At 36.2% G+C, this 12,025-nt stretch overlaps 1 protein-coding gene across 5 annotated transcripts in view; it reads right to left on the bottom strand.

Moving 5' to 3' along the window:
• The window catches only part of LOC105482673 (ST6 N-acetylgalactosaminide alpha-2,6-sialyltransferase 3), a 576,370-nt gene that overhangs the window by 230,680 nt on the left and 333,665 nt on the right, over positions 1 to 12,025 (bottom strand). For all 5 annotated transcript variants that reach the window (XM_071090974.1, XM_024793120.2, XM_024793119.2 and 2 more), the window contains one exon: positions 7,446 to 7,855. In XM_071090974.1, coding sequence (XP_070947075.1) covers positions 7,446 to 7,855 — 410 coding nt within the window. The remainder of the gene's footprint in view (positions 1 to 7,445; positions 7,856 to 12,025) is intronic.

Genomic DNA, 12,025 nt, shown 5'->3' on the forward strand with positions numbered 1-12,025 from the left:
CAGCAAACATCTGTAGAGCTCTTATAACATCCCCGACACAGTGAAAGGTATTTTGAAATATTTGCCCAAGCAATTAAAAATTTAGTAGTACAGATGGGTGTAGTATAGGATGAAAATTCTCAAAACAACCAACTCTGTCTTAGGAAGAGTCAAGCATCCAAGAATAGAGAAAAAACAGAGATTGCTGCTGGCTCATATGTTTTAAAGACAAGAATGTAACTATCCCTAATTGTCTTAATTTTGAACTAAACTTGGAGAATGAGGCATAGTTCAAAAAAATATCTAAGGAGAGGAGAAATAATTGTAAGAGGGAAGTAAGTCAACTGCAGAGATAGATCCCATGATACATAAATAAATACACCCTTTAAAGCCCGTATAAAATTTAAAAGTCTGGATATATTTTAAAGAAGCTTCTCATTTAAGGCCTACTTTTGCCTTTGAGTTTCACACCCTTTGGGGGGTTTAAAAGCCACTACATCGAGAGAACTGTTGAGCATACCTGTCTACTGGGATTTTTTTTCTATATAGTATAATTTGTCTGAGCATCTGGCCTTCTGTCAAGTCACCCTCTGGCCCAGAGAACTTTATTTCACTCAGTAGATTGCTTGCAAGTCTTGATTTCCACAACCACGGATGTTCTGCACAGCTTTTTGCTTTAAAACATGATCACTGAACTTGAGATGTTGTTCCTGTTTTAATCCTAAATTGTCTTGTCAAATATATCAGAGTTTCATCCAGTGTATTCGTATATGTGTGTGAGTGTGCACACATGGGTGTTTTTAAACACATGAAAGGTTTGTACTGATATCTTTATAAATTACAAATGCCCCCCTACCTCCCATTATTAAAATAGATCGTTCCTTTTTTTTTTTGAATTTTTAATTTCCAGCACACATGTATTACAGAGGAGGCCTAATGTAGGTCACTGAATGCCATCATAAATAATGGTAAAAGTGAAATTCCCCTGTTTCATAATGCTTGTTAGCATGAAAACACAACCCTGGATGCAGTATTACGCTTTTTTACTAAGGAGTCCGACGGATCTGCCCATGATTGCTGCATGAACTTTTTGTTTCTGCCAAATTCACCAGCTGGGGTGGGGACATTAATTCATTTTAACAGAGGTTTGTCAGCGTTGCTCCCAAAAAAGGTGCTGAGATAATTATATTTGCAAAGACCATCTTCAAAATGAAAAACAAAACAAAAAAAGAGAAAATACTGTTTTTAATACTGTTTTTCAAATAAGATTGTTATACTTTGCCTATGTTCTCTTGGTCAAAGTTTTCCTGGGGTTAGCAGGTATGTATTCTGAGTTAGGAACAACCAGACATCTTTGTTTGTGGAATCTAGGTATGGCATTTCTTTGGGCAAACTATGCACATTTCTGTACCCCATGGCTGACTCTAAGATAAAGCTAGCATAGTTGTTTTATTTTGGTTTTGGTTTTTGCCCTCCACCTTCCTGCTACACTGTGTGTGTGAAGGCAGCTTCCTTTTGTGTTGACAGAGGGACCTATAAGAGGATTTCCAAATTTTCAAGGAAGAAGACTTGAAACACCTTTCCACTCTAGATATTACTAAAGGTTTGCAAACCTGAGGGATGAGAGCCAATTTCATCTCTATACTTGACCACACAATGACACAAGAAACTTTCAAAATGGCCAAACTGAAATAGCAAAACCTGGGCTGCCCTTAAAACCCTTGCTAGCTTATAAAACTGTCACCCCCAAAGATAGCGAGGAATGACATATCGCTGATTTCTTTTTCCCTCCTTAAGGTTGAGTGGGAATGGATGGAGCAGGCTGGCAAAGATGAGCCAGGTAGAGATCTTGATACTGTATCTACAAATCAGTGTCCCATTTTGTGTTTTTAGAAATTGATTTTGTGCATTCTGTTTCCTAAACAGTCTTTAAAAATGACTCCCTTTCTTTTCATCCTCTTCGCCTGAGGCAGGAACATCTTGAAACATTGATTCTATTTGCTGCTAGCTTTCATTAATTTCATCCATCCCTGAAGGTGGAGCCACATTGGCACCAGCTAATTAAGACCTATTTAGGGCAGCTCAGAATCCTTTATCAGCCCAGAATTAGCTTTGCTCTTTTAATGGGGACTATCGCTTTCTCAATTATTACTTAATTAAATAATGTGCCTATATTTGCAAGCATATTTCTAAAGTGAAATCCAAGCTGCCATTGCCCACCTACCCACAGGAAAGCAAAATAGCTCACATTGGCTCTCAACTGCTTCTCTAGAAAGTTAACATTCCTTTTGCATATGTGTGTGCCAGGAACATGATCACATTCTTCAATGTTAAGTGTGGCACAATGTGCCGCTGTCAGCCCTACAGCATTTCTATAATATTTCAGTCTTAAGATGTATTAATGCAAATGTGTAAATGTCAGTAGGCTAGTATTATTTATGCATACCAATCATTCAAGGGGAAGAGGTATTTTGGTCCAGATTGTTTTGAATATAAAACCATTAATTTCAAAGATTTCTGGAAGAAATGAAAGTTCTGTAGAATTCACAATACTTGTTTTCCAGAAGTATATTTGGTAGGTGACAATCTAAAAGTGACCACTAACTAATGAACCTAGAATTAAAAAAGAAAAAATAAAGAAAAAGAAAAAAAAACTGGGTCCCAGAAGATATAGACAGAAAGGGAAAGCAGCCTTCTCTTTCTGCTCTCTTAGCCTTTCCCACAAGGTCACCCGGTCTAATTGACAAGCCAAATAATTTTAGACAGTAACTTAAAAAAAGGCAAATTAAATTCCATTTGCTTCAAAAAAGGTATTCCAATATGCTTGTGAGTTGGCCTAAACTTATTCTAAGACATTTGAATGATATACATATTTCTTCTACTGCTTCATGTTTCCTCAATGAGGAATTCCTTAAGACAAAAAATACAATGCTGGCTGGGCGTGGTGGCTCACACCTGTAATCCCAACACTTTGGAAGCCCTAGGCAGGTGGATCACGAGGTCAGGAGTTCGGGACTAGCCTGGCCAATATGGTGAAACTCTATCTCTACTAAAAATACAAAAATTAACCAGGCATGGTGGTGCATGCCTGTAGTCCCAGGTACTCAGGAGGTTGAGGCAGAGGAATCGCTTGAACCTGGGAGGCAGAGGTTGCAGTGAGCAGAGACCACACCACTGCACTCCAGCCTGGGTGACAGAGTGAGACTCCATCTCAAAAAAAAAAACAAAACAAAACTCCACAATACTTGGAAAAGTGAAAACATGCCCACCTTAAATGGAAAGGCTATATATTTATTTAAAGTATTTTTACAATTTTAAGAAGCAAGCTGAGAAGCAAAGTTTTCTTTGAGGAACTCCATGTAATCATTTTCCTATCATGAATCACTTTAACTACTAGTGACATATTTTTTTAATTCTATAAATTATATATAATAATGATGACATTGTCTCTATGTTAAAAACTTGATAATGAAAATAAGTACTTGCTAAAAAGTTCTAATAAGTACAGGCAAATCAAACAAAATAGCTTTACAATTAAAGCAAAATTAAATGGACACCCCTTATTCTCCATTTCCTCATGCCTGCAGTGATGTATACCACTGAATTCACTCCTATTTACTTAGGAAAAAAATGCCAAAAACTTTTTTGGAGACTATAACCAACATATACTTTGTGAGCACAGATCCACACAAATGCTTGCCATTCAAATGTTCTTTGATGCAAAATATCCTTAAAGTGTTTACCATAATTATATTGCTTGTTGTGCTGTTATTCTTACTCTAAGATTAGTGTGTGTGTGTGTGTGTGTGTGTGTGTGTGTCTGTGTGTGTGTATGTGTTGTGGAATAAAGCAGATGAATAAGTACATTGAAATCTCTGAGACCTGTGATTGTCAGCATGGTAAAAAGAAGGAACAGATGTAGAATAGAGGATGTAAACTTAAAACCTATTAGCCCTGGATTTGAATTGAAAGTTTCGGTTTGAACTCATAATGATTTTATCTTTAAACAATATACACAGTATATATTGTTTATATGCTAGCTCTGTCTACTGTAAAGCCCAAGAAACAAAGACCAACCCAGTAGCAATGAGCAGCCATGGTGCTAATATTACGCTCTCTTAACTACTAAAAGAAACTGACGTTCTTTGGAGAAATGTCTGAATGCAGGTCTGCCTCGGAATACGTACAACAAAAGCCTGAAACATCCCATAATACTAGGAAACAAAGAAGCTATCAAAGGCTACTAAGTCATGTCAAAAGGACTCAAAGCCAATTTGAAGAGGTTCCCATAGGCCAAAATAGGACAATCTGAGCATAAGGGTATAATTTTAATAAATTTTAATAAATTAAAATACTTCAAGTATGTTTAAGTCTGTAAGTTAATATGTAAATATCAATAATACTGGTCACCTATAGAGAATGCGAGGAAACTAGTACATTAAAACTGGTAAAGAAAGAGGAGAAGAGTATTGGTTTCTATCTCCTAGTAACCAAATGAATAAGAGGGTAAATTACTCTTAATAAAGTATATCAGCTAATGAATAAAAAGGATATGATGAAATAGCACCATTGTGCAATCCTAATAAATTATTTTATCTGGCAAATAATCATTAATGGTATCTAACATAAAAAATAGAAAATTAGAGAGTATTTCTCCTGAGAGAAGAACCACCTAATGGTTATGGCAAAAAAAAAAAAAAAAAAACCTGATCCCAACCAAGCCTCAATACACAAATATCAGTGTAGAAGAAAAAGAAAAAACATGGGAATGTGATTAACAAATCTAGATTGTGGAAAACTCTATACAACTAATGCCTAGGTTTCTTCAACAACAGATAGAGAAGGAGACAGAATAGAGAAGGAGAGACAGGGAAGTAGCTATACAGGTTAGGAGAAATATAAGACACATATCAATCAATTAGTATGTATGAACCTTATGCTAATCCTAATTAAAACAAACTATGAAAAATATACCAATGAGACAATTGAGAAATTTGAAAACTAAATATATAATGATATTATGGCAGAATTGTTGATTTTTATGTAGAGGAATGGTATTGTGTTAATTTTAAGAATCTTTATCTTTTAGAGATATACACCAAAATATTTATAAATAAAATTATATGATATCTGAGATTTGTTTCAACATAATCTTTGGTGAGAGAGAAAGTGTGTAGGCGTATAGATGAAACCATACTGGTCATGGATTTATAATTATTCAAGCTAAGTGGTGGTTATACAGAGGCTCATTATACCACTAGTGTCTCTACTTTATAAGTTTGACATTTTCCTTCATGAAAAGTTGAATAATATATTCTAGTTTGGAATTTGACAATGAATATCAGATTGCCATGGGAAATTCTTAGACAAGAAAAGTCTTTAACATAGGTGTCATTAGGATATAGACTGGGAACAGCAGCTTCTGAGGTCATTTTGGTCAACATTTTGTTATCCAACCAGGCTCTACTTAAATCACCCGTTCTGTCCATTTCTAAAACACTAGCATAGTTGTCTTCTCTTGTCTGGTTGGAGTACTCAGTGAAGTAACCAGACAGAAATAGACTCAGTGAGAAACATAAGAATGCACCATAAACTGAAACCATATTTCGGTTTCTTCAACTCTCATTTTGGTAACTCTACCAATCGAATGACACCCAGCAAATTAACTTTATCAACTGAGTAAAATTACCAGTAATTTTCCTACTATACAGCTTTCTTCATCATGGCCAGTAAGAAAATGATCTCCCAAAGCTATTCTCTCCCATTTTTTACAATTTACAAATATTGATGGTGTTGTCTCCATGAAAGCTCATGACAAAAGTCAATGTGAAATAAACACATAAAAACATGAACCAACAGCATGCAAAGCTCTTCTCTGATACCCCTCCCCCCACCACCAAATGACTCTAGGACTTATAGTTATGTCTGGGTGATATCTTGAGGGTTAACTCTAACGAAAAGCCAAATACATCTCATTAATTGCAATGCTCTGGGCTGATGAGAGACAAGAAATTTCCAAAGCCCTTTGTGAATACGCTTCATATTTATATAGAATAGTGTGACATATGACCATATTTCTTTGAAGTGCCATACCTATTCCTTTCATCTCTACTGCCTGTCATTTTGGACAGTTTATGCTACATTGACTCAAATCTCACCTTTGGGATTCTTCTTACTAAGTCATATAGTTGGAGGAACTAGTATTTCATGGCTATTTCTGTCTTGTATTTCATATGAAGCTGTGTATTTTTGGCGCTCAGAAGTACAAAATGTTAAATTCAGATCAACCCACATTACCAAAGGAGAGTTGATCCACCTAAGATTTTTAAATAATCATCAGCATTCAAATGACATCCAGAGATATCAGAAACTGCACCCCCCTAAGCACATATCTCAATACAGTTAAAAGCTTAGATTTGATAATATTGTATAGTGAAATACATATACTTTGAATAAATTGGAATGCTAATATTGGAACTATAGCAGATGCTCAATTTAACCATGATATTGCACAAATAAGCAAAATTCACAGATAATTTAAAACTTTAGCTATTGGTTTCAATATCTTCCTTTAGCAGTTCTTTATTAGTGCTAGATATAAGAATCAAGATTGATTTGTAATTCCTGTTTTCTCTATTTTGTAGTTATCTTTCTAAAAAGGAAGAAAAAATGGCACACAATCCAATTACAGGAGAGATGAGGGAGCTGGAAATGGAGCAAACAGAGGACATAGGACAAGGAAGGGGAGGGGAAAGAATGAAGCAATCAGGCTTCAAGGGAACAAAGTGGAAAGTGTAGTTTACACAATGCTACACAAAAAATATGGATGTAATAAAAAATGCAAATTGGTTTTTGAATAATTGAATGAATGGTATTTATAACTCATTTATTTCAAAGAATTCCACTGCTAATGATTTTAAGTGACATATAATTTCAATATGGTATTCTGCTAAACAAGTCAGACACCAAGTTATGATGTTCAGGATCACAGTGCCTATTTGCATGCAAAAAGCTACACGATCTTATTGGAGAATCAATAGCCTGTTCTGTTTGTGGTCTCAGGTAAAATTTTGGCAAAATTCCCAGAGGAGTTTAGACTAATGCATAATCCTAAAGTTCCTTACCATTACTAGGTTTTGAAACAGAAATGTTTAGGCTTCCTCTTTCAGCTGAAATCCAACTTAATCAATAGGAAATGGAACAAAATAAGAAAAAATCAAAAGATACCTCGGGGAAGTATCCAATATTTCTTGGAGACTCAAACCAATCAGAATGGAAAGAACAGGAGGTAGCATAGGTGGAATACATGAGACCTCAGGCTGGCTTATCAAGTAATCATAATAGTCAGAACATATAACAATCGGCTTAAAAAATAACTGTTTATTTTACATCTTGCAAAAGGAATCAGCAAAGATATAGCATAAAAGATAATAAAAGACAAAAAAGCTGCTTCAGAGAAGACTCACCTGTCTTTTCCAGTTTCCTTCTTAAAAACTCCATCACAGTAACTCATGCGCTTCTCTGTGGTCACATATATTTGAGCATTCGGATAGATATCAACTGTCTTTTTCAACATGTTGTAAACGATGCCATTGCCATCTTTCCTCATATTGCGGAAAGGGCCCCAAATAACATAAATAGTAGCATTCGCTTCCTTGAAAAAATAATCAGGGTTTTTTAGCAAAAGAGGAACGCTGGTATGGGACACAACTCGAATCATGGTCATGTGGCCAACATCTTCTTCATACCCCTTGGTGGGGGCATTGTTCATTCTCCAAATGCAGGAGGATCGATCTATCTCATTTCCTACCTTCTGGCCAACCATCTGACCTGAGTTTGACACTATGGCACAAAGGTCACAGTCCAGTTGCAAAGGCTGAAAAATAGAGAAAGAAGGTATGTAAATTAATAAATTCCACTTAGTGAAACAAGTTCCTCTGGGAAAACAAAAGTTCAGATATTGTATAATTACCAAATATGGATGTATCTCTAAAGTGCCTACAAATACCAAACCTACAGCCTCTGCCACAGATTATCAAGTTAACAGCATGCTTCCATTCAAAAAGAAAACGTATACTGTCAAAAAATAATTTTAATTCCTATAATCCCCATGGGCTGATTTAAAATTATAGGCAAAAATAGTTATTTGTTTTCCACTCTAAATGATAAATATTTTTATTCAGAACTGCAATTTCAGGTGAAATAAGAAAATATGAAAAGATTTGATCTTTGTAATAAGGTTGGTGGCTATAAAAGAAATGCAAAAGAAACATATCCAGGGATCAATTATGTATTTTGCTTGTATGCATGAATGGTTATGAGCAATTAATAAAAATATGAAGAGTTCAGCAAGCAATGAGGTTACAAAAGAGATTTTTGGAACCAGTAACTACTTAAGATAAGTCCCAGGCTAGCAGAAATATTACAGAGACCCTTTAGAGATTCCCTCAAGTCATCATGTTAATTGACTTGTGTGTTTATGTTTATCCTAGATGGATAAGGAAAGGCTTCCTTTTAGATGAGAAGGTATATACAAAGGCAGTCTCTAGAGCTAGTCTAAGTCCCTTACTCCCTTTTTATTTAACCACGGAGATAACAGAGACTCGTAGAAGTTAAGCATCAGCTTTCAGGACTTGGAGATGATAAAACTGCAGTGTTAGATTCAAATCTAGATCCTCTAACTCTAAGCCCACTGCCCTTTCCATTATTGCTTGCTTTCAGTTGTCCTAAAACAACCAAATAAATTGCTTTTGCTGCTTCTTTCCCACATAGTCACCCTTTCTTTTAAAACAGTAATAAAGAAGCAATGTGCTTTGTTGATATACATCTTTCTCATCTCCCTTCTATGAGATTCCACATTTTGTATCTGACATTCGATCTTGAATTTTTATTGTGCCTGTTGGTGAGTAGCCTCTCTCAACTGGGTACTGTCCTTGTTTTATGTATTGTGTTGGATTATGTCTGTCAACTAGACAGTAAACTATGTCAGAACAATGTCTATCTTCTTCATTTTAACCTCATTCCCCCATTAGTCCCTGAAATACATTAAAGGCTCAATTGGTTAAGTGAGGAAGTGAAAGCAATTGAATTAAAATAATTACATTGAGAGATAAGCTACTGCATAAAAATCAACCAGTTAGTCATCATACAGCTGTAACATCATTGTTCCTATCCATGGTAGGCACTCACAGCAGTCACAGAGCACCTACGATGTTTCAGGTACAGTTCCAGGGGTTAGAGTTCAGCAGTGAAAACTATAAACAAAAATTCCTGTTCTCATAGAGCTTATATTCAAGTTGGGCACAGGAGAAAGGCAATAAATAAATATCATACCATGTAATATGTTAAATTTGGCTAAGTACTAAATAGAGAAAATTAAAGCAGGAAAGGACGTTAGGAGGTATGTGTGTGCAAGTGTGTGTGTGTGTGTGTGTGTGTGTGTGACAGAGAGAGAGAGAGAGAGAGAGAGAGAGAGAGTTGGTGGAGTAATCAGAAAAAGACCTTGCTGAGAAAATAATATTTGAGGAAAGACTTGAATGAAGTGAAAGAGTTGGTCATGAGCATATTTAGGAAAAAAGCATTCCTGCAGAGAAAATGCAAAAACCAATGCAAATACCCTGAGGTAGGAAAGGAATACTAGGAAGAGCAATGTAGCCTGGCAGAGCCAGTGGGGAGAGCCAAGTAGGTACTGAGGCCAGACAGATAGCAGGTTAGAAATCACTTAGGGCCTTTCACTTTGTGTGAGATGAAGCGCCATTGAAGGGCTCTGGACAGAGGAATGACTGAACTGAGCTGTAACAGCTTTGGCAGCTGTGTGGAAAGTTGATAAAATGGAGGCCAGGGTGGAAGCGGGGGATTAGGCTGCTGCTACAATCCCAGCAAGAGAGGATAGTGATGTGGGCCACACTGAGTAGCAAAGGAGATGGAGAGAAGCTGCTTATGTTCTGGAAATATTCTGAAGATACAGCCTATTGAATTGACCATAGATTGAAGGTGGGATGTAAGAGAAAGACAGGAGTCATGGACAGTTAGCTCCAGGTTTTCAGCCTAAGCAACTGGAAGGCTGAAATGTCCTTCAACTGAGAAGGAAAGAAGCCTTTAGGAGAGCAGGATCTGGGAGGAAGATTAGGAGCTCATTTTCAGACCATTTAGATTTGAGGTGCCTGAACACAGACTCTTAAGTCAAATGTTATAACAAGCTACTCAAACTGCTTCAAGAACTTTTTCCCCCTAATTAGTAAAGTAATATGGAAAACTCAAAACACTAAAAATAAAAAGGATAAAATGATAAAAAAAAAAAACTCTCCATATTCTCATCATTCAATAACACTACACCTATTTTTGTCATTTTTTTCCTTTCTACAGATATTATTTTAGACAGGTTGAGAAATGCCCTTTATATAATTTGGCCACTTTGGTTTCTTACTTAATGAGAAACCATTAATCGAAAATCATCAACCTTTCCCATGTCAGCCCTTAGAGATAGTTTTAATGCCTGCTCAAGATTCCATTATATGGATATACCATATGTACCAATTTGTCTACTGCTGGGCATTTAGCTATTATCTGTTTTTTTCTACTATAAAAAAGTGCTTTGATAAACATCCTTGTGCTTCCTCCTGCATTTTGGATGCTAACAGTTATTACATTAACTTAAATTAGTTTCTTTTATTTCATTTTTATTTGTACTGCTATAAAATGTGCTAGACTGACAAAGGCGTCTGTTTATTTGAAATGTCAAAGATAAAACTTTTGAAAAAAACTTGACTTGCAGAATGCACAAAGGCCCATTTATGAGTTGTCTTAAAACTCTGCTATTAAAAGGACTATTTATCACCCCTGTCACAGTAAGGTTTCTCAACTAATATGAGTAGCAGGTGGTCCAGGCATCAGATGAGAATAAGTCCATACAAAGTGAGTGAGTGTATTGGGACACTTGGAAAAGAGAGTTTTATAGATTAGTGCCATAGCGAAGACTTCACCAATGACCAAAATGGAGGCACAAGGAGGTGTGCTTTGGGGTCAGGCATTGATTTAAGACCCTTCCTCATCCTCTTAGGAGCCTACGTTCTTTTACACAATAGAGAAGAACATAATATTCTTCTTGCCAGACGATTTGCAGCAGAGCCTGACATCCATTACTCTTAGCTGAGTCCTCCAATTCACTTAGAGTCATGCACATCAATGCCTGATTTAAATTGTGTGTGTCATATGGCATACTCCAACTTATCACCAAGATGCATATGGTGCGGGGGGTTACATTCCATTTACTATTCTAAGTTGCTTCATTGTATAATAAAAGCATGGTTGGGGTACAGCCTCCACGAATTTAAACAATCAAAAAGAAGAAAAAGAAAAAGCCTTGGATATGTTCGAATCTATAAAATGCAGTAAGTTACACTGAATTTCCTATTCATTATAATGAATTAGCCAGTTTTGCTGTAACAAGGCTTAATTTAACTAATAAGAATCAGCATACTGGTCTCACTTGACAATTGTAACCTCTAAAAGTGATCAATTAAGACATCACAATCTGTTTCATGACAACATATTGGGATGCCACAGCTGTGCAGATTATGAGGTCAGCAGCTAACTAACAACTTGAGGGCAAACATTGGGAACAACAGCCTTTTGTTTATGTGACAAATATGTCGTTGGGCAGAATATTATGAATGCAACGGTTTTGAGGGTAGATGGTGATCTATAAAATTGCCACTTTGTTTTTTTGTTTAACTATTCACTTGACCCTACTGTCACCATGGCCATCATCTTAAGAGACGTTTATACTTCTTGGTCTATACTTCTGGGTAATAGTTTTGCCTAGCCATCTGCCTTCCTGAATAAGGTACCAGGAGACATGGATGAACATGATAATTGCTCTATTTTACCACTTACTTGCAGGAACCATTTTCTAAGTATGACAAGAGTGTGGGGGCCAGATGAAGGAAACATTCCTAATCACAATCAGGAGCTTCAGGTAGCACAAAAAGTTTGCTTGCAAAGCCCAAGGGTCTCATTTATATATCTGAAGGCACCTTCAAACTAC

The sequence above is a fragment of the Macaca nemestrina genome, chromosome 1, assembly GCF_043159975.1.
Source record: "Macaca nemestrina isolate mMacNem1 chromosome 1, mMacNem.hap1, whole genome shotgun sequence".
Taxonomy (NCBI): domain Eukaryota; kingdom Metazoa; phylum Chordata; class Mammalia; order Primates; family Cercopithecidae; genus Macaca; species Macaca nemestrina.